Genomic DNA, 24636 nt, shown 5'->3' with positions numbered 1-24636 from the left:
TAAAAAGATGTATCGAAATTGCCAGGGCCACTTTCATAAAGATGAGGAAATTCTTCTGCAACAGAGATATAAGCATCCCTCTCCGATTAAGAATGCTAAGGGGATACGTATTTAACACACTATTATACGGTGTAGAGGCCTATAGAATATAAAGCCTATATATACCTTCTCAAGCAGAACAATATAAAAAATATTGAAAGTTTCGGGATGTGGTGCTACCGTCGAATGCTGAAGATAAGTTGGGTTGAAAGAGTTACAAACATTGAAGTAATGCTAAGGATATGAAAAGACCCAGAAATTTTGTCAACGATCAAACGAAGAAAACTAGAATATTTGGGTCACCTGATGAGAGGACGTAAATACGCATTACTTCAAAATATAATGCAAGGAAAACGGAATCCAGGCTGTAGAAGAATGTCATGGTTGCGTAATTTAAGAGAGGTTTGGTTTTACCACTAATGAACTCTTTAGATCAGCTGTAAACAAGGTCAGGATAGCCTTGATGATTTCCAATCTCCGATAGGAGTGGCACAAGAAGAAGAAGAAATCTTAATGAAACAGCGTATTATATTGCAGTGTATGTTAGATAAAAACTTCCAGGGGATTAATAGTTAATGAAGATAGAAGATACACTTACCCTTCTTTACATTCACAACAAATATTCAACCAATTAAATAAAAAGCCAACTTCTTTATTTCTTAAATGTTTAAATTTGCTTCAGCTTTAGTTTGCTTCTACTTCCCTTAGCAGGCAATTACAAATTATAATTTTAATATGTACTGCTATTGCTTTCCAAATTTGTTTTTAATTATTTTCGTGAAGCAAACAATAGAAAGTGGATATCATTAGAAGAAAAACTTAGTTGGTGAGACATCGGTAACTTTCGCAGCAATTTGACATAGTACTCAGATTTGTAACATTTGAAAACAAAAGTGGGAATTTATAAATCATTCACAGAAAATTACTATAAGTCGCATTCAAAAAAGAAAGTGTAAAACTGATTTTTTGTTGGCCTCTGACTAGCGATAATTATTTATAACAATAAATTTGTATTCCCCGTCAATGGTAGTTATTGTAGGTTCGACTGTATATATAATTATAATTTATTTCAGAAGAAAACTCCTACTTTAAATGTAAATCATTGCAATAATTTTCAAACTCAAGGTTGTAATAGGTGTTAAATGATAATGGTAAATTTTTAAGTGTCATTTTATCAGTATTAAAATAAAATATTGTTTCCAACGGTGTAGCCGAATCTATTGCGTTCGATTTATTTATAAAAATTATTTCACTTTGTAGTCCAGTTTTCATCGATTTGGCCTCTTAAAATCATACGGACGATCAAGCTGAATTTTACTGATAATGTCAATTTTGAGACCTCAAAAAAAGATGCAAAAAAGTTTGCCACTCCTACCACCAGGCTTCCCCCTAAAATCCCCCTCGTAGGGGAGAAAACGGAAATCATAGATTTATTAAGAATCTGTACGCCGTAGAAGAAAATGTTTCAAACAAGAAATGTAACTGAGATAATTTTGAACAAAAATGTTAATTAACACTTTTTCTGTAGAATGAACCGTTTTCTCGGAAACGACCGGCGATTTTGAATATCAGTTAAGCGCGCGAAATCCATTTTAAATTAAATTTGTATCAACTCGACGGTAAAAATTCGATATCTTCTGATCAGAGAGTCCTATCGACAAAAATCAAAATGAATTTTAAAGGCGAAGACTTCAGTTTTCGTACACAATTCGTTACCGGTCAATGGAAGTGATTTTTACGATTCTCATGAGATCAATAAAAATAATCTTTTTCGATGACCGGTCGTAGTGGGATTTCCATTGTTAGAGCCTAATTATTAAAACTTATAACATAAAATTTCGATTTTAACCAAACCCTGCGAAAATTAGATATGTTATCGATTTTGGTGTAGTCGTAGTCAAAGAAATAAACGAAAAATACTTTAAACTAAAGTCTTGTTTTGATTTATCCTCTGACCATTCACCGGTTATCATAACCGTAAGCAAAAACTTATCAACAACAGAAAATTGCTGCATAATAGACAACAATAAAACAAATTGGAGTTATTTTAGATATCAAGTAAACAATCAAATCAATTTACATATCCCACTTAAGACGGAGAAACAGATCGAATATGCAGTAGAATATTTTAACACAGTTGTACAAGAAGGTTATGTGTCGATTTATTTTGTGGTGTTTCCATCTGGTGATATCCATGTTAGTTTATGAATATCCTTTATATTACAAAATATGCCCTTCCGACGACAGTCTTTGGCGGCTACCATATTTCATCCATTGTCATTAGCTACATCGTGAAGGCTGTAATAATCTTCGATAATAATCAAAACATAAAAACAGTGCTGGGATACGGGAGATAGGATGCCTTCGGTTTTCTACCGCTTAACGAATTTTTGTAGAATAGAAGTAGTGATTTTTAGATAGGGTTTTTAAAACAATGAAATATCCTGCATCTTGACAGTGTTCTGTCACCACAGAATGGTACAAAAGAACAGATCTACATAACGCGTCTTGGATAACGATTTTGATGATTGACCAGTTTCGCCGATTTAGACGTAGCCATCGGAATAAGGAATGGAATATCACCACAAAAAGAGTTAAATAGTGATGAACCTTTGAGAGGTGAAAATTTTCCTGGGTGGTCAGAAAGTGATTATGTTCCCTCCTTTGTGAGGCTCTTGCTTGTTCTGATTAAAGCAAAGTGAATATATGGAAGGAAGGTAACAGACGCAGAAGTAGAATTAAAGATATGTGTACATGAGTGTTTAGTAGGATTTAGATTTCCGTGGGTAATTTTTTGGATCTGTGGACTTGAGTAACCGTTCTAAATACGGGCCTCTTGAAGATATGACAGTTCGTTTTTGTGTGAGACTCACACAAATAACGATTTGCATGAGTCGATTTTCTGTACGCCGAATAACCAATCGACCATTCGGCCTACGCGTCACCAAACAGAGAAAGAGAACGACACTATTATTTTCTACCTCGCATTATAAATCTTGGATCTACTTTGATGTTATGTATACAGATGGTCGAGGAATAAAGGATGGATGTTGAAGGGAACTATTGGACCTGTACTTCCTGTTTAAGGAGATAGCTTCCAGAGCTGAGTGTATTTTTATATTATCTTTAATTCTGTCCTAAAGTAGTTCCCTAGTCCCGGAATTTTTCCATTGATTAACTTTGTCATTGAGTCTAAGATGGGCTGGACACATTGCTCGGATGTTAGATAATAAGTACACGAAGAGATTGACATTGTCAAACCCAGAGGGCAGAAGAAATAGAAGACGACCGCTTAGAAGATGGATTGGTGGAAGAAGATCTTAAGATTTTAAGGGCCAGAAGATGGAGGGAAGTTGCTAGGAATCGACGGAAGTGATCCACAAAGGAATGTCTAGTCAATTGATGACTCTAAGTAGCTGTCCTATTCTGTTGCTATTTAACTTAGTGTGTTAGTTTGTTACTATTTACGTAAACCTTTATTAATGAGTCTCTCTAAATAAATAAAAAAATATGTACTAGGCTGAACAAACTGGTACTTTTTAGAATAAAATGTCTTTTTGTTTTAGGTGTCAGCATGGGGTGGTTACGTTTTTATCATCAACTTGATCCCCCTACATGTATTTGTTCTACTTTTAATGGGTAGATATTCTAACCGATTATTTACGAGTTACACAACATTTTATATACTAGGGTTAATTTTCTCGATGCAAATTCCTTTTGTTGGTTTCCAACCTATTAGGACCAGTGAACACATGGCAGCCGGAGGTAAGTTATTCGTAACTATTATAATTTTAATTTAACATTTTTTAAGTCAAAACTTTTAATTTGTTTTATATATAGGGTGTTTCTATATTCAACCTACAATGTTCTAGCAGCTCTCGCTATTTTATGATTTTTTATATATAAAAATAAACCCTTAATGAGCTTAGTAATAATTTGACATCAACCTACTTTTAAAAAATTCAACCAGTAGCGCGCTATCAGGGTTAGTGTTTACATTTTCCCCCTATTTTTTGGACCAAACAATTTTTTATATTCTCTATTCTGATTAAAAACGAGTTGATATTTGCTTTTAAACAAAAGTCTGCAACCATTTCTAAATTTTATAACTACTTAACGATCTGAAGAGTTTTTGGTCTGTTAGTAAAAACCACAATTTGTGGTTTTAAGGTTTATTTTTACAATAATTTCCTGTAATATCAATATATTTTCTTTAAGCGGTGTTCTACGCTTCACTGCATTGTATTTGTACGCGATTATTTTGGACTTTCATGTCCACCTTTAAATTTGTGCGATCATTTATTCATGATACGCCGATTCGCCATGATTCGCCTTACACTACTAGCCGCAAATGAATTACCCTGAATATACATTGTTTTACGAAGAATTTTATCACTGATAAAATATGAATACCACGCATACTCTACGTACTGTTTCAAATGACTACCTACAAACAACTACTAGCAAGAGTAACTTGAAATTTTACAAGTAAAGCCACTCGAATAATACAGCCATCTCTGGGCGAGATCTTATCGCACTGTTTATTAATAGACCTTAGGTTCTCTATGTATCGAGTGTTCAAGCCTGTTCTTACAAAAAATGGCTGTGAAAATATAATATATATTGTATATCGATGAGGACAAATTTACAAGGAACGGAATATTTTATTCCAGGTGGTCATGTTTGTCATAAGAAAATCCGCACTCTCTTCGAGAACACGGTTTTCATCATATTTTTTCACTAATTTGTGAGAGGATCTAGTTGAAGATTGTTCGTACTTTTTGTACAAGTTTTTTGGAAACAGTTTTAGATGAATTGATGGAAAATAGTATTATTATCATTAAATAGACAACACATTTTTCAGCACGATGGTCCATATGTCCATTTTGCTGAAGGGGCTAAAAATTTATTCAAGCTTTTAGCGAAAAATGGGTTGGTCGAAGTGAACCATAATGTTTGTACAAGGTCGCCCGAGTTCTAGGTCTATCAACTTTTTTATCTGGGGCTACACGAAGTTCTTAGTTTAGAAAACTATCGTTGAAAATAAGAAATTCTATCTTACGGGACAGGTAGATCTGCTTCAATCTGCTGCTGAACACATTCAATCCAAGTCTGATTTATTTTTAGAGATATATTTTTCCATGAGAAAGTTGTAGATCCTGCTTGCAAGTAAACCAACAACAGTTTGAATATTTACTATAAGTTTGTTGTTTTGTTTTCAATGTAATCAAATTTTATGCTAATTAAAGTGCAGGAACTGCTCCTACTAATTAGACTATAAAAAGTTTTATTTTTTCACAAGATGCGATCAATTATTATTAGAAACCTAATTAAGAGTACAAACTAAAATAAATAAAAGAATATCTTCTTTAAATTCACCTGCCAATTCAAGATTAATGGGAGTATAATATATTACATTAATATACATATGGGGTAGCAGTGAGACCTATCCATACATGAAATTTGTTAGTTTGTCATATAGCTGTTATAATAATTTAACATTTATTAGTATTGTAACGTAAATTAAACCTGGTGGGGAAGAAAGGATGTTCAGAAGTTGGGTATTATTTTGGGCAATAAAAAAATATACAAGGGGAAGTTTTGTCTTGCAACTAAAGTAACAGTAAAGATAAAAAAAGAGAAGGAAGACCTAAACTTCATCGGAGTATACAGCCCAAAAAATAACAAGCCTCAAACAACAAGGGAAGTGATAAATTGCGTTAGGCTAAAACAAGGGAAGTGTTTTATGACCAATTACAACAAGTAGTAGATCAAGTCAGAGGAAAGATGATAATATTGGGGGGTTTTAATGCTCGAATAGGCAATCAAGTAATACCCGAAATTAAGCAAAAACATAACGAGGATGTCAAAAACGAAAATGAAAAACTGATGATAAACTTCTTCACGAATAACGAACTAAGAATTTCCCTAAAAAAGACAAAATGCATGGTTACACCAGCAAATTTACTAAGATGTAAATTGGAGCTGGAAGGTCAGATAATAGAACAAGTGATGGAGTTTAAATATCTATTCATCACATTATCTAGCTACGGAAAGTTCGAAACTGACGTGGAAGATCAAGTCAATACAGCAAACAGAGCCGCAGGCTGCTTGAATGAAACAATATGGAGAAATAAAAGTGTCGGGAAAGAAACGAAAGGCAGAATTTACAAAATAGTCATCAGACCAATAATGACATACGCGGCAGAAACAAGACCTGACACAGATAGGACAAAAAGGATGTTAGAAACAGCAGAGATGAAAACACTTAGAAAAATTGATGGTAAGACACTATGGGACAAAGCTAGAAGTACAGATATACGACGTCGATGCAAGGTGGAGAACATCGAGAACTGGGAAGAAATAGAAGAGTAGAATGGAACGATCATATAAGAATGACGACAAATAGAGTAGTAAAAACGACAAGAGACGGTTTCTCAATAGGAAGACCACGAAAAAGATGGAACGACAACTTACTGGAGGCACATTGAAAAACAGACAGAGTCATGTCTATATAAAAATAAGAAGAACTTAAGTTGGGCGAAGAATTCCAGGTCTAAAGTCGTTTATTATGCGACACTCCTGCATTCAGGTCTTTTAACAGACACGATGGCGAGCTTTGGGACGTGGGTCACATATCGCTAAACAGAACAAGGAGTATTGAAGTCAGAAACAGGATAAAAAAGAGAATCATACTAACTGAAAGAAAATGGACAAAAATTTAATCAAATAAAAAGGACAAATGGCGCCGTCTTATATTTTCTTTGAGTGACAAGGAAAACTTGAAATCGTATATGTTAGAAGGTTGGTTTAAGAAAGAATAAAAAAATAGAACTATGTTTAAACTCTCTTGAAAACCAATATGAACATTATAGTCAAAAGACAAAAAACAATCACACTTACCTTATATGGTCTTTCAGCAAACTTGTTACAATTTATTTATTGTGGTCCAAGAGAAGGAAAGATTGTCACAGAAATCAAAAATACAAAGTTGTTACTAGCTGTATTTATTACTAGCTAAATCATAAAAAACTGAGTCTAACTAAAATTTTCAATTTACAAACAGAAATGTCCAATAAAAAATGATACCTTCTAGAATACATCTTTATAAATAGTTAAATATTAATTTCTCTCGGTGACCTGGTAAAATATTAGTTTTAAAAAATGATTTCAGTAATAAATGTTATTAAAAAAAAGAAAAATTAGAATTTATCTTGGTCATTATTATATCATGATATAGACGTAAGTGAATTTATTCCTTATTACTATATACATACAAATTTAGTGTTACATAATAAAAAGCAATGGTTATTTAAACATGCAAAACAATTAAGGGGATATACTCCATAAAAAAACACTAACACCGTACTTTCTCTAGATACATGTGAAAGAAAGTAAAAATAATTACAGATATTTTTAGATAGGTTAGAGACTTTTGAAGAGGCATCTGGCAAATGTAAGCAACCACTTATTTTTGATTTTGTTTATTTCAATCGATGATTTTGAGACGCCATTCTAAAACAACAAAAATTACTAATAGCAACTAAAGAGAGATGAGATTTACAGAGAAGCCGATTTACCTAAAGCAACTTGGGCTGAGTAAACAGACAATTAAATTTTGTTTATTCCCGTTCGAAGATTCTTATTCAAATTCGAATGCTTATAAAAAACTCTTTCAGCTATTTGAAATACGTGTATTAAAACCTTATACAGGGTAAAAGAAAAATGCTACACTAATATTTTATAAATTATTTTACTTGAAAATGCAACTGCTAAAAAAATGTTTATTATTTTAGGTGTTTTTGCACTGATGTTTGCTGTTGGGGCTTTGAAGTACTTACAGTCAATGATGTCAAAATCAGAATTTAAATCCTTCGTAATATTTGGTGGACTTATATCAGCAGCGGTAGTGTTCTTAGGTGTTGTTTTACTTACTTATGCAGGATATGTAGCTCCATGGAGTGGAAGGTAGGTTCAGTTAATAACGTTTGTTTTCATTTTTGTTTTATTCGTGCTAATATTAAATAGAAGTGTTACTAGCATATGATGAAAGAAACAATTTTTTTTAATTCCATTAAAAATACAGGTTTTCGATTAATTGCATTAGTTTTTGAGATAGATTTACACTGACAAAGTGATTTAAACTCAAATGGTGTATATACCAACAATAGAAAACCAGATGGTTTAGGATTAAAAAAAGTAAGAATTTTTGTTTTAGATTCTATTCATTATGGGATACCGGCTATGCGAAAATACACATACCAATTATAGCTTCTGTATCAGAACATCAACCGACAACATGGTTTTCCTTCTTCTTTGACTTACATATATTAGTTGTCACGTTTCCAGCTGGCCTCTGGTATACAATTAAAAATATAAATGACGAAAGAGTATTTGGTAAGTAAGATGTTCATTATTTTATATTTTCAACTCACTGTTAAAATTCGCAATCCATTCCTCGAGTAGATATCCCAGCAATATTAGATTATCTGAAAATTTTGGGGACAAAAAATTATTTAAGGTGACAATATATAAGAAGTCAATAAGTAAACTGAACTAAATTAAAATATAATGTAATTGAATTACTTCAGTGAAAACTTTTCTCTAAGCACAACTTTCCAAACTTAAAACTCTTTAGTATCGTTTCAAAATTGTATCTAATAAATTCTGAAAAGTGGTAATTGAGTTTTAAGGCAATTTCTATATTAATAATTCACATACAGTCAAAGAACAGTAGATCTCGAAGCCGCGAGTTAGTGAGAGATATATTACTCGGTATTGGCGTTCACTTTTGTTTACTGTTTACTGTACACAATTTTTCCACAAAGATACCCAAAATACATATCTAGTATGACGAGATTAGAATAAAATATAGTGTACGGGGTTTAAACGAATAAAACATTAACAGAAAAAACAATGGAACAGTTACATCTGTAGAATGGCAGACACAAAAGTTGTAAAACAGCAAGGGACAAATCACCAAATCATAGAAGTATCGTCCGACTGCACAAAATAAGGAGCGACAACCTTCCATAAAGGCGCCAATGAACAAGCTTGATTTTGGATGTTCAAAATTATATTTTAAGTTAAAATGAATAGGTTTTGTTTCTATATGGACTGCCTTGTCTTTTCCTGATATACTCTAATAACAGTTTATCTGATTAGCAATGAATAACAATGATTCTCGTAGATCACTGGCCCTACTATAATCTAAACTCATATGTATATCTCAGTATTCTGTCTCAGTATTTTATTTGAAAATATTTTGGAAGTAAATTACTGCTACCAAAATTATACTGATTTTAGTATTGTTTTATATATAAATTATTACTTATTTTTATTTATTATTAACAGTATTTAATGTATGTACTTATTTTTAGTTGTTTTATATGCTCTAAGTGCAGTGTATTTCGCTGGAGTTATGGTTCGTCTCATGCTCACCTTGACTCCAGTTGTCTGCATATTAAGTGGAATAGCTTTCTCCGGTCTATTAGAACTATTTTTGAGAGACGAAGATACCACTAGAAATGAAGACAGTGAAGAAGAATTGCCATGCACGTCATGTAAAAGGTTGTATGATAAGGTAAATATTAAAATTTTAGCTAGGATCTTATACTAATAAATGTAATGTTATTGCTGTGTTGGCTTGTTTTGAGTTCATTTTCTTACATAGTCTTTTCATTTACAGGCTGGAAAGGTACCAAAAATGAAACATGAACAATCGAAAGAACCTGACAGCATTGGACCAAACTTGAGAAGTATTGTAACTGTGGTAATCTTATTATTGTTAATGTTGTTTGCCGTCCATTGTACTTGGGTTACAAGTAATGCCTATTCGAGTCCAAGCATCGTGTTGGCTTCATATGGAAGTGATGGGTCTAGACAAATTCTTGATGACTTCAGAGAAGCCTACTTTTGGCTTTCTCAAAATACCGCCGACGACGCCAGAGTTATGAGTTGGTTAGTATGCTTTTCAATTTTATTTACCAATTCCAGATTAGTTACTGAAATAACGAAACTAGAAAAATTTAGAATTCTCTAAACATTTTGCGATATTTATGCATGCATCACTGATTACCATAAAACGTTCGATACAGTAAAGCATGAAAAGCTGATGAAAATATTGGTATATTTGCTGTGATCTAAAAATTATTAGCAATATTTACTATCCGAGAAGCGAGAGCTGGAGGGTTGCGCGTAGAACAAATTGAAAAGTGGAAGGAATTTCTCATTTCTATTGCTGTCGGCTACGAGTTCACATCGTGTGATTAATGCTAGGTTTCTGACAGTGTTGTCAAGTATTTACATTTTTCTTTGGAGTGGCCCTATATTATAAACTATTATTTATATTTATTAAAATGGCAAGTGTATTAAAAGGCAAACCTTTGGGTTATACTTTATTACATAAATGATTGATTTTTTAGTTTTAAATAAAAGTAAAATCATCAATTCAAAATTTTTATAATCGAGTTATCATTTATGAATAGTTTAGATTGAAATGAAAAGTTTTTAATCTTCCTAATAGTAATTGCGTAATAAATTGTAAGCTTTTGAGACTAGATGAAATGCAAATCTTACATGTACATTTTTATTAGACTTAGGTATTCTCAACAATTCATTTGTTATACTACATGTTAAAATGTAAATAATGTATGAAAGTACCGAGATCTTACATTACAAATATCCCTTCCATAAAGTAGTTTTTTTTATTTCATAACTTGCTGTATAGAGCATTTTTTATCTTTTAGTTGCCAGAAGGTATATAGTTAAACAACAAAAATTTAACTTTTATAAAAACTAAAATAAACTGAATATATTTGTATTATATTCAACTTTTTTCAGGTCCAATAAAAAATTGCTTTCTTTCAGGCATAAGCTTAAGATCAGTTCAACGAATAGTCAGGGAAGGTCGGGTAACAGATAAAGCTTGCACGAGCAGAAATCTGTTCAATTCTCCTTCTACAAAAAAGCACAGAGTTTCCAAACTAAAAATGAATGTAGTTGTAGAAGGCTTGTTACGTCGATTTATAATAAATTTCCATATTCAGGAATAAATACTGCCGACAATTAAAAGATTGCATCAAAAAATTGTGGAAGAATTGCAGTACACCGGAAGCAGAGAAACTCTTCGAAAAGAGAGTCATAATTTAGGATTTCGTTGGAGAAAAACAAAAAATAATCGACATATTTTAATGGAAAAACATGAAATACGGAAATTAAGACTAGATTATCTTAGAAAAATTAAACAATTTCGCAGCGAAAAGCGAACAATTGTTTTTACGGATGATACATACTTGCACTCAGATTATTTAAAAGAATATAATTGGAGTGATAACAGTTCCGACGGTTTGAGGAAGCCAGTAACAAAAGGACAGAGATTAATTATTGTTGCTGCTGGAACTGAGGACGGATTCGTATCTGAAATGGAAATCCCAATCTAAAACTGGAGACTACCACGACGATATGAATTATGAAAACTATCACAAGTGGCTTACGGAAAAACTGTTGCTAAATTTACCTTCTAACAGCGTTATTGTATTGGATAATGCACCGTACCACAACAAACGAGAAGATAAACTTCCAACTTCGGCATCTCAAAAAGCAGATATGCAAATGTGGCTTAGAGAACGAAATATGCTTCAGACAGATCTCTACGAATCAATTAAATTACATAAGCCTCGATTTGTTGAATATTCCATAGATTCTGTGATTAGAAATTTTGGACACGAGGTATTAAGACTGCCTCATCATCCGGATCTAAATCCAATTGAACTGGTATGGGCTGCACTGAAAAATTTTGTTGGGTCCAAAAATGTTAGCTTTAAATTAAATGACGTCACCGAATTATGCAATCAGTTTTTTGACAAATTTACTGCAGAAAAATGGAAAAAAGTATGGTAAAATTATTTCGATTGAGGATAATTTTGTGACAAAAGAACCACAATTCGTTGTCGTTTTTGATCAAATAATAATCAACTTGAGCGAGGATTCTGACGACGATCCGATTGATTGCTCGGACAATGATCTTTCGTGTGACGAACTATGTAGCGACTAAGATTAATGTTTCGGAATTTACGTAAGATGGACTAAGTGTAATAGAAGACCAGACAGTAACATTCCGAAAGCACGAGGGGGTATGTGGTGTGTCTGAGGAGTTCCGCGGACTGTGTGTGTGTGTGGGGTCGACCTCTCTTTCTATCACAAACTTGGGAAGTAGTTAGACATTTCAAACACTTTATATCTTAAATTAATTGAACCTATTGGAAAATAACGAAATTTAATTCAAAAATTGGTCAAAACTTTTGCATCAATTGTCTAACATAATAATATGGTAAGTATACAACGTATATCTACTAACGTAATTTTCAGATCCCAACTAAATTTTTGATACGGCAACTATGCATTTGTGACACCCGCGATTAAATACCTCTCCTATCTCTCTTAGAATAATTCTATTTTCTATTTTGACGCGCAGCTCACCCGTCAACTCTCGCTTGTCGGTTGTACTGTAGTCAAACATCGTTTATTCATACAAAGACAGGAGAATCCGATGATATAAAAATCAAACGAGGGGTCCGACAGGGACATATAACGGAGAATGTGTCAATAACATCAGACACGCGGACGACACAGTGGTATTCGCTGACAGTTATGAAGCCCTACAAGAGTTAATAAATAGGACCACAGAAGTAAGTCAGAGATATGGACTTTCACTAAACATAGACCTACCTTGGTACGAACGTCAATGAAAATCGGGACCAGCCCCTAGATATCAAATGTAGGATAGAAAAAGCAAGATCTGCATTTAAAAAAATGGCTAAGCTATTCAAATGTCATGATTTATCAATGTTCATAAAAATTAGGCTACTACGATCTTTCGTTGTACGGAATTAATATCTGGACTCTCACAAACGCTAACTGGAAGAATGTTGGATTTCGAAATGTGGCTTTATCGTCGAATCTTGAAGATATCTTATACTCTTACTAATTAGGTCGTTTTATTGAGAATACAAAAAGAAAAGAGCCTATTAACTATAATAAAAACAGCCAAAATCGAATACGTATTTCACATCATGAGGAACAGCGAAAGATATGGATTGCTGCAACCGATTTTACAGAGAAAAGTAGAAAAGAGGCGAAGGATTTCTTGGTTGAAAAATCTACGTACGTGGTTCAACACAAAAACCACAAATCTTTTCAGAGCTGTAGTGTACAAAGTACAGGTTGCCCAATTGGTCGTTAACATACGAAACGGGTAGGCACTAGAAGAAGAAGAAACATTTTTAATTGTATGGCTAAGCGAACAATTGTTCATAATTGAAATGAAGATTAGGTTTTTAGGCTTAAACTGATCAATTTATCAATTAATATCGAATTTAACGACACTGGAAATCGTTGAAAAGATCTTAAAGCAGGCTTTTAAATTAGATATTACTTGTCATATATGATCCCATTTAAAATGATCTCACAAGATCGTCCTCTTCCGCCATTTTAAATGATTACGTCATTGAAAAGTCATAAAACTATGAACAGGTGCCTTAGTTCTGTTACCCATAAATTTATTAATTTAGGTTGTATGGTTCAGATAAAATTTTTGGGTAAAGGGCTACTTTACGCGCACTGGCGGAATCAGTCAGAATTTGTTCCAGATACATTAAAACAACGAAAACTCTAACTTTTCGGCATTACGATTTTGATATTTTTTGTGTGACATAAAATATACTATACTGTTCGAATTAATTGGGGCAAATGAAAAAAAAACACTTTTTTTTTTCCTAAAATCTAAGCTTTTAATCATTACATACCACAAGTAGACTAAAAAAATCTATATAAGTATTAGTACGAAATATGCCCTCCTTTAGCAGAAATGATCTCCTCAACACGTCTTAGCATTGACTCGACTAGTTTATCGCACATGCTCTTAACTTTGTCAACTTGGTACTCCACTTATATGCACTTGTTATCATTTTTTTTCCTTTGGAAGTGCAATTTGTTTTAGCTAAACATTTCTTGAGAATATGCCATAAATTCTCAATGGGATTTAGGTCTGGTGAACTACCAGTTCAATCAAGCACTTTTACTTTATTTTCCTGCATAAAAGTATGGACCAATTTCAAATTATGACAATGAACCAAGCCATGTTGAAATATTACGTCAAATGTTTTCATGAATGTAACAATCTCTCTGCATAATATTTTAATTTTACATTATTTTTAAATAAGGAATGTCATAAATCCCTTCGAAGGTCTGTGCTTGTCGTTTTTATATTTAGTTTGTCCTCACATTTTCCTTTTCTTGTTGGAGACGATGATCCCGAATCTTGAAATATTCTTAAAACACTTAGTTTTCTCAAACCAACTGCTGCAGCTATATATCTCACAGTCATAGACGTAAGAATCACATAATAATTCAGACCAGAAAACATGTTCATTAATTTAAATAGTATAGTATATCATTGTTTTCTATGAGTGAACAATTGGTTTATAAAATAAATTTTCTTTAGGTGGGACTATGGATATCAGATAGCGGGTATGGCTAATAGGACTACTCTGGTTGATAATAATACATGGAATAACAGTCACATTGCTTTGGTGGGAAAAGCGATGTCATCTAACGAATCTGCTGCCTACGAAATTATGACTGCTTTAGACGTCGATTATGTATTAGTTATTTTTGGCGGTGTCATCGGATATTCTGGTGATGATATTAATAAATTTTTATGGATGGTTCGTATCGCTGAAGGAGAACATCCAAAGGATATTAGGGTAAGTTTGTAATCTGTTTAATTTCTGGTACAGCTACTTGTTAAGTAAAATTCGTATTCTAAATGTCTACAGATGTTATTTTGGTTATTCACTAAGTTGTAGGCTAGCCAAATCGCTTATTAAATTATAGAATTTTTCATATAAAAATGAGTGCACGTCATTCAATATTTACGACGTCAGAACCCTACAGCGTTGCCAAAACATCAGAATAGTTAATGAGTGAGGAATTTCTAAAATGTCAACTTTAAGAATGCAATACACTAGTCAATAATCACACTTTCAAAATTTATTTTAAAAATTCATTATTTTTATCAGCTTGAGAAATATTAGCAGTAGGTACACTTATTTTTAAAACTACTGCAACACACTAAAATACAGTAGAAAACATTTTAATACAAAATTATATATTCTAAATTTTAACTTACCTCTTTTAGAGCATTAATAATAAAAACGTCCTTAATACACCTTTTTCTTTAAGTTTACAGGAATGGAGGTGTTTTTCAAGATATATGCCAGTTGTGTTCTTCTTTTAATTTCAGCATCTTGATTTGGTTTTCCTAGTTTGATAACATGACCTAGATATACATAATGTTCAACATTTTCTATGGTATGATTTTCTATTGTTATATTTGTCTGATCTCGGCTAAGTATTTTTGTTTTGCTGTAGTTCATTTTTAAGCTTACCGCTCCTGAAACTGCATTTAATTGTTGTAACATATCATTTAGTTCTTGGATATTGTCGGCTATTAAAACTATGTCATCTGCGAATCGCAAGTGGTTTAAGTATGATCCGTCGACGTTGATACGCTTATTGTTCCATTCTAGTTTCTTAAAAATGTCTTCTAGAGCAAGGGTAAATAGTTTGGGAGAGATGGTGTCTCCTTGTCTTACTCCCCGTTGTAGTCTTATGGGATTAGTTTTTGTGAGTTTTAGTTTAGTTTTGTGTAGTGAGATTAAAAACTAATAATTTAATCAATATAATAGTAAAATTCCCAATATAATCATGATTACATTTTTTTGATTATTATACCATGTTGACGCCTGCGAAAGATCGAGCAGTTCCGTATGGGTGTCGTATTATTAGTTGTGTTAGGAAAAGTTGAACTCTAAAGTTGATGTTCTGTAAATTTTAAATACAAGTGACGTCACTTTGTATAAATTGTGACGTGCAACGTTTTTGCTTTGAAAAATGGTATATATAAGTCTTTGGAAAGAAAAGGCAGACTCAAATAAGTACTTTACATTCTAAGAAAGTGGTCATGTCATAAAACTTTTGATGGTGCAAATACAAGCATTACATAATCTAAAAAGTTTATATTCTTCTCCATCTTTTAACATGATAGTAATCTGGAAGTTAAGAAAGTTTATTCTTTGTTTAAAGGTGGATCCGTTTTATGTTTAAGACCATATTTATTACTTTGTCTTGTAAAAACTGAATATCTTGTAATAGAATGTGAGGTAGCCAGATAACTTCGGTAGCCTAAGTTTGAAGGCTGTATTTGTTATGTTATATTGTATGAATAGAATATGCAGGTCGTGATGGATATTTTTAAACATAATTTTTCATGTATCGTATTTATTTTTTTCTCAATTTTTGTTTTGCAATTTGTGTGAAACTGGTAGTTCCAAATATCTGACAGCATTACTTGTATTTAAGATCACATTTCTCTCTCTTTTGTAATAAGAAATAATTTAGTAGTAGTAGTTATGGCAGATCATCTGTGGATCTTGGAATTTTGATGTTTCTGCAACGGCTACCTCTTCTTTGTTAGGCAGTAAGTCATTGGCCCAACGCTACGAGACTCTGGATAAAGGAGAAATAAAAATGACAAGGAAGGTCTACTAAAATATGTTGTAACCATTGAATGACCCATCAGAAACGGTGGGTGCCAATGAATAACAATATAACTACCTCCGAAAGTTAGGAGCCAATTGTTAGGTCTCGTTTAGCTCAGTCTCTCAGGTGTGAGAGCGTCTTATCTTAGAAGTAAATCTGAACAATGAATATATAAATAAATATAAAGACGTGCCGTTTTACCTCCACCACAAAAATCGTCAAAAATGAGCAGAATGAACTTTAGCGTTTTCTTATGGGATTTTACATGGGAAAATACGCCGTTCTCTTGTTGCTCCTTTTGTGTTTTTCTAGCGTGGCATAATACCATTTTTTAATTTTTCTATACCATCATATTCCTTAAATACTAAAATGTCACAAATGAAAACAATTTTCTGACTACATCCAGCATATTAAACCTGTTATATGTCAGCTGTCAGATATTCAGTTGACAAACGGATCCGGTCTTCGCTAAGGTTCATGTTTTGACTAAGCTCAGCCGGTAACGCAGATCCAACGCTTATTGTCATTGCCGTCAGTGACGTCAGAATTGGACTTTAAGTGTCTGGCACAAGTGTCCCATCCTCTTGCACAGGTTTCATCTATTTTAATCCTTGACTCTGCCTAACAGTTTTTCATTTTGTTCTCTCTTCTGCCGTAGGAATTAATAAAAGATAAATTATCTTTTAGAAAGATATAATTCTAGTGATAGTAGATATAATATAGTGCCTATTTGGTCTGACATAGATATATTAATCATCCAGTCCCTTCCCCCCCTTAGAATGACAGAAGCATATGTATATTCTAAACACTCAATAGGCGTAGATAGGTTTAAGTAAAAACTCCCTGTAGTTTTCTTTATTAATTTTCGCATATTAATTTAATTTTTGTTACATATTCAATTGTCAAATGTATCTATGAATAAAGTTTAGTTGTGAAGTACCAAAATGGGAAAAGCAATTCTAAATTTGTGGTACTAGTAAAAGCATTATCCTTAGTCAAGATGAAAGTGCTGATGTGGTAGTTCCACTTAAGATTTTTTACTGTTTACTGCATATGGATAAGATAAGACGCATATTGTAAACAATAATTTATTCATTAGTTCCAATTTTATTTACTTCATAACTGTATCATCCATATCTTTGAACATTTTATGGCACATGTCCAATGAATAAAAATACAACATTCGCTATTGTAATTCTATTGTAATATTGTATTTTATTTCCAGGAAAGCGATTACTTTACGGAACATGGTGAATTTAGAATTGACGCCGAAGGTTCTCCGACATTGTTGAACTGTCTTATGTACAAATTGAGCTATTATCGATTTGGAGAATTAAAATTAGACTACAGAAGTCCCGCAGGATATGACCGTACTAGAAACGCCGTCATTGGAAATAAAGATTTCCAGCTTACTTATTTAGAAGAGGCTTATACTACCGAACATTGGCTCGTAAGAGTATACAGGTAAGTGATCTATATAAATATAAGAATCATTCTGTAACTTCCATTACATGTCGTACAGTATCACAGTCGTATCACAGTCGTATCACAGTCGCTTTTTGCGTGACTTTTTTTCGTTTCCTATTGAGCTACCTGTATATTGCTATTTTGTTGTCTGAAATTGGTTTTATAAATTATTGCCCTATACCTTCCTCCGCTAATGTCGACGATTTCCATCCATCATGTCATTTTAGCTCTAGAATTTGGTGAATTATAGTGTCCTTGATATTTCAGTAATTGATAAAAAAGTTTATGCGCAATATGATTTGAATGTATATGATTTCGTGTATTTATGTTACATATCGATCAAACTAAACTTTCTCTCGCCTTACTTTTGATAAGAAAATGTCGTTCTATGTAGTTTTTTTATTGGGGCCCTTTTACAATAATTAATATTAAACATGCTCCGTCTACGTTTTTAATACTCAACTTTTGGAGCTCATCCCTACGACATGCCCTTGTGATGCCAACTATAACAGCGACCTACAACAAGCAATTTTATAACTGTTAAAACCTAGAAAAGACTCCATACTAGGAGTCCTGGCATACTTTAAGAATTGTATAAATATGTTCTCTGTTCAGTACTTTTTAATTTCTGAATTTCTGACTGGGGTGTGGCTTGCACCAAGCATCCACTATACTGCTCACAATGGAGTTGGTATGCAAGCCAGCTAAGTTATCCTGCCGTCCCATTGTCACCTACTTGTTCAAAAGAATGTAATAATAAGAATACAACCCATTTCAATGATTATTTAGTTGTTTTGATAAACAAAAAAGTCTTATTCATCAACATAATAAAAATAGTCAAAAATTTATCAATACATGGTATGGTTTATGCATGTTTTAGTTATAAGTTCTTGGAGCGGCATCGTTTTGAAATTAATGACATGCAATGGAAAAACATTATCAGTTTGTTAATTTTATTTCTGTCTTAGGGTTAAAAAACCAGATGAATTCAACAGACCTAGAATCCCTGTTGCAAACAGAGTAGTTAAAACCAGTAACTACGTATCAAAAAAGGTAAGTTTGGGCTTCATTATATTTTTCTGCTAATTTTCGTAACGCTTACATTTGGAGATATTTTAAGATTCGGAATAGGTAATAAGAATAATCTAATATTTGATAACGTAAGTATATAGAAAGAAAAATAAATGGGAACAATGTTATAACAATTATGAAATATGAGTTACAAAAATGCAACATAATAGACGTAATAACAAGTGCATGTTGTAAATATAATATATATAATAAACGTCATCTATGGGGAAGTGCGTGAAATGGCGCATGTTCTCTCTATTTCTCTCACATATATTGCTCCTAGGGGCTAAACAAATGGAAAATACGACATTTATTCACTAGCATATCTACGAAGTTTTGTGTACTGCTAAGAATTAGTGAGTGTTATCTGTAATAACTATAATTGATTTTTTCTGTAATAAAAGTATGTTTCTTTATATGAAAATAAAATATATATTTCTCGAATTGTAATCTCCGAGAGGCTACAAAGAAAAAATTGTAATGTTGCTCCCTCAAAAACTAACTCGACAAGCACTAGAAACATGTTACTTGATTGGTTTTCCGGTATAACAACAATATATTTTACACTGGGATGTATTTTTTACGACTTGAAGATACAGGAATACTATTTTTGTAGAATATAACATATAAACTTACAAAATATACATGCATATAGCATACAAAAACACCGACTGTACAGAGTCATAGCACTATTGAACATATCCTCTAAAATTGTGGCCATAATAATCGAAAACCGACTAGCAGGGATCACTCAAAAAGAACAATGTGACATTAGCGGGTTCTGAAACTACAGATCAGTAAATAGCCAAAACCAGGCTTTATTGTGATGCAAAAAAAATCGAAATCACGTTACGCCAGGTGTGTTAAAGAATACCCAGTTGAAGTTGAATAGAGAAATTAAATTGGGCAAAATAATATGCATGGTGGTGAAAATAATATTGGTCATGTCTGGGAATATCTAGGTAGACGTAAAAGAAGTCGCAAAAGACCACCTACAAACAAATAACATGCCCCAAGAGTATATTGAAACATAAAATCGTTGAATGCTTCTGAGAAAGAACACCATCATCCGAACTAGACTGGGCAACAGCCGGTATTAAGGAATTGATTCATTGATACTTGTTCCATAATTTTTATCAAAATTAAAAAACTCACAGAAAAAAACGAAACGCTTTATTCAATAATTCATAACTCTGTAGCGGAGCGAAATATCAAAAGGAATAAACAAATGTATAGGGAATAAACCGAGCTTAAACCTAGATGCTGTAAAATAAACATAATTTTGTTTACAAATAAAAAAAGAAAATAGACCGGCCTAAGACACATGCGCAGCTTCCTTCACTTCTGTTTTTCCCTTTAAAGTTTATGTCTACCGTCGCGTCGTTCACTTTCTAGGGAATCTTTTCTGTTTATTATTCTAGTTATGGCCCACAGGATTTCTTTGTATTAATTTTTTCCTCTTCCCGCCACTTAAATTATGTTATTCGCCCTAACTTAGCCCCAATTTCGTGTAACTCAGCCCTCTAGTTCGTGGACCTTTTGCAATAGAACACGCAGTGTTCCGCCGTGTCGTTAGCCCCGCAGTCAACGCAGTTGCCATCTTTTTGCTTCCATATCTTTGCTAGGTAGGCTCTGAAAGAACCGTGCCCTTTCTCTCACTACTAGGTGAATTAGTGGCACCAATGCTATCGCTTGTAAAGCAACTGTCGAAATCATCTTATATGCATAGACAACCCTCAGCAGGGCCTTTCTCCAGAATTATTCTGTATTTTTGTTTATATACATTACCTGCTTTCATACTGGTGCTGCGTATAGTATGGTGGAATGGACCACTTCTATGAGAATTCTCCTTCTACCTTCCCGGACCTCCTATGTTTGGCATGATCTTTATTAGCGCTACCGTTCTTTGATCGGTTAATTTCGCAGCATATATTACGTGTTCACCAAAGCTCTGTTTAATGTACAATATTACTCCCAGATATTTGACTTCCTTGACAGGTAGGATACTTTCTCCTGTTAAAGTGAAGGAGATGTGCTTTCTTGGGCACTTAAAGATTATGACCTCTGTCTTCTGTGTAGTTAGCGTTAGTTCTTTCTCCTCTAGCCACATCCTAACTAGTCCATGGGCTGTGTTTTCCCTATCCATTATGTATCCATATCCATTCTCGAAGTATTCCACTAGTATGACTAGTGACTGTATTCTCTCCCTGGGTTTATCTCCAGTATGCCATTATTCAGTATATTCCAGAGCAGCGGACCTAGGACCGAGCCCTGTGGCACTCCCGTCATCTTTAGTTATATTAATGCTTCTGTGTATGACATAATCCCTCAAAAATTTCTGCAGGTATAGGGATATTTCCATTTCTTCTAATAGTTTGATGAATTTTCCCTCAGCTCGCGTTGTTTAATGCCTTCTTGATTTGTGCACCTGGTCGATTTTTGAAAGACGGTATATAGATATTATATTACCGCGTCCAATTCTTCAATGAACTTATCAATTAATATTGTCGGTACCAGTATTTTATGTTTATATAATAATAGTCTTATATTTTTTATGTAAAGATATATTTAATATCGTATCTTTATAAAGAATGTTACTAAATTGAATTTTTTTATTTCAGAATACTAAACGTAAGAAGGGTACTATTAAGAACAAACCCATTATAGTTAAAGGAAAGAGACTGTCTACAAAACAATAGATTAAAATCTATAAAATAGTTATATAAATTAATATTTTGTTGTTCGTTATTGTTTTCTTTTTATTAGATTTTTCATTTACATTACAAAAGATTTTTATTCAGAAGAAGGAGTTACTACATATGTTTCACATTTTTAAATGTTTTTCAGAAAACTTAAAAAATTCTTTGTTCACTATGTGATAAACTGTAAAAATGCAAATACAATTCTAAACCTTTATCTTATTTGTTTTTGTAAATCCTTATAATTTATTTACCATTCATCATTAAGCCAAAACGATATTGTGCCTTTTGGATTCTCTGAGGTGAAACAGTTGGAAAAGGAAGTTTTAAAATTTGTACAAATGTCTGAAAGGACGTGGCTAATAAGATTGAGGAATAAAAAAAAGAAATAATTCTACAGATTTCAAGAAGATCAGGAAAGCTAAATGGAACATCTTCAGAAAATTCAGCGAAGAAATCGATTCGATACACAAAGTTGTGTCAAATAGTAGAATTGACAATGTCATGACTCTGCAAGTCAGAAACCATAGAAATGCACTTTCCAGAAAGCGTACCTGTTTCTTAAAAAAAAAACGGCATTAAATACTGTAGAAATTCAACCAGGAGGCTGCTTCATTGGTCAGGCATATACACAGCAGTAGACAGTTGACGTGGGCAACAAATTCCCTTAGGTAGATAGAATCGTCCCACTTCTATCACACGGGGAGATTTTACCACATCACATACATACCATATCACAATAATGCCCACAGAAATCGCATTGGTGCAATTAGTTAATAAAATACAGAATATTTTGCAAATAAATAGTAGTTTGTGAATTTCTTGATATAGAAGGAGCATTTGACAACAGTCAGCATGAAATAGGCGTAATAGAATTAAATGAAATAGGGGTTTATTGTACCAAATCCAATTGGAAAGAAGGCACAGCTACTACCAGTGGTAAATATGAAAATTCAATTTGACAAACCTAGGGGTATTCTACCAAGGATCTGCCGATGACGCTATAATTTCGAAGGGAAAGTTCGAAAATATGCTTTGACATAATAATTAGAGGAATAAATTATAAAAATGCATGGTGCAAAAAGTTGGGACTTAAAATCATTCCACTAAAACCACCTTGATGGCAATTACAAAGAAAAGGAAGCTCTAACTTAAAACCATCACAGTAGATAGGAGCACAAGTGAATGGAAAAGAGAGATTAATTATGTAGGCCTCATCCTAGATAATAAAATAATCTGAAGCGAGCATGAACAATAGGTGATCACGAGCAGAAGGCCACCAAATGTCCTAATGGTGTACAAAAACTTTGCACGGACAAATTGAGGATGTAACCCAAAAATCCTAAGGTGGATGTACACGACAATCTTCTTCTTCTTAAAGTGCCTATCCATTCCGGATGTTGGCGATCATCACGGCTATCTTTACTTTGTTTATTGCAGCGCGGAACAGTTCAGTGGTAGTCGTGTTATACCACTTTCGTAAATTTTGAAGCCAGGAAATGCGTCTTCTTCCCGGTCCTCTCTTACCATTTACTTTCCCTTGGAGAATCAGCTGGAGAAGGCCGTAACGTTCTTGATTTCTCATTACATGTCCTAGAGATTCCAACTTTTTAGTTTTGACGGTCATGAGAATTTTACATTCTTTCCCCATTCTACGCAGGACCTCCACATTAGTAACTCTGTCAACCCAGAATATACGTAAGATGCGCCTATAACACCACATTTCGAAAGCTTCGAGCCGATTCATAGATGCAACAGTCAGTGTCCATGCTTCCATTCCGTAGAGCAGAACTGTAAATATGTAGCAGTTCAATAGACGGCATTTTGTTTTTAATGATATGTCTCGACTGTTGAAAATGGTTCTCATTCTAACGAATGCTGCTTTTGCTTTTATTATTCGCTGTTTAATTTCTGTTGAGTGGTCCCATTGTACACGACAATAATGAGATCAATCATCACTTATGGGGAAGTAGATCCAGTTTAATCAACACGAGTAATAATCTTTCAAAGATATTAAATAAAGGCGAAGAAATTAGAAAAAAGAATGAGAAGAAAATTAAATCGAAATTGTAAAAAGAAACTTGCTTTACGATTAGAAACAAAATGGGAATTAACCAAAAATACAGAAAATATGTACGCAACTAATGAAGTAAAGGAATGATTTAATAAGAAGTATGAAGACCTAGGAAATGCAAAATCCAAGGGAAGACAAAGAATGCTAACGAAATGTAATAAATTTAATATGTAAGACTATAATAATCCAAAGTAAGTGGGTTTACTTGGGAAAGAAGTATATAGTTGCTAGATATCTACCATTCGACAGAATACTAAGAGAGAGATTGGGTAAATATACAAAAACGCTATAGGGAAAATATCAACCTAAATCTCTTATTCATTAACTTCAACTAACCGTCTGAGAAGGAAAATATTTATTGCAATGACTGCTGTTTCCCGTAACAGTTGGTGAAATCAACAAGATTGAGATTAAGCATAACCAATTAAGTGGAACGAATCAAGATCCTACTATTTTAAAGTAAGAATAGAATTAAGGCAAGGGAACCAGTTATCGACAGCTTTGTTTAATTAGTTTTAAAAAATATAATAATAAAAAAAGCAACAGGTTTCACCTAGGAGTCCAATATCTCACTTTTGCAGGATGGCCTAACGCTACTTGTTAAAAAAAAGAGATGTGGCACTACGGGAGTGACCGAGGTGGGGAAGCATAGCTTTTATGGTCTAAGCACGGAGCGATGGTGTA

At 33.2% G+C, this 24636-nt stretch overlaps 1 protein-coding gene across 1 annotated transcript in view; it reads left to right on the top strand.

The window, feature by feature from the left end:
* Nucleotides 1-22095, top strand: part of Stt3B (catalytic subunit 3B of the oligosaccharyltransferase complex) — a 30689-nt gene extending 8594 nt beyond the window's left edge. Inside the window, exons 4-12 of the mRNA XM_072523663.1 lie at nucleotides 3606-3804; nucleotides 7836-8007; nucleotides 8258-8436; nucleotides 9420-9622; nucleotides 9728-9999; nucleotides 14543-14804; nucleotides 17867-18105; nucleotides 19077-19161; nucleotides 21801-22095. Of these exons, the coding sequence (XP_072379764.1) occupies nucleotides 3606-3804; nucleotides 7836-8007; nucleotides 8258-8436; nucleotides 9420-9622; nucleotides 9728-9999; nucleotides 14543-14804; nucleotides 17867-18105; nucleotides 19077-19161; nucleotides 21801-21878 (1689 nt within the window). The 3' untranslated portion in view covers nucleotides 21879-22095. The remainder of the gene's footprint in view (nucleotides 1-3605; nucleotides 3805-7835; nucleotides 8008-8257; nucleotides 8437-9419; nucleotides 9623-9727; nucleotides 10000-14542; nucleotides 14805-17866; nucleotides 18106-19076; nucleotides 19162-21800) is intronic.
* The last annotated feature ends 2541 nt before the right edge of the window (nucleotides 22096-24636 follow it).

This window comes from Diabrotica undecimpunctata, chromosome 2 (genome assembly GCF_040954645.1).
Source record: "Diabrotica undecimpunctata isolate CICGRU chromosome 2, icDiaUnde3, whole genome shotgun sequence".
Lineage (NCBI taxonomy): Eukaryota > Metazoa > Arthropoda > Insecta > Coleoptera > Chrysomelidae > Diabrotica > Diabrotica undecimpunctata.
This window is presented reverse-complemented; position numbering and strand designations above follow the sequence as displayed.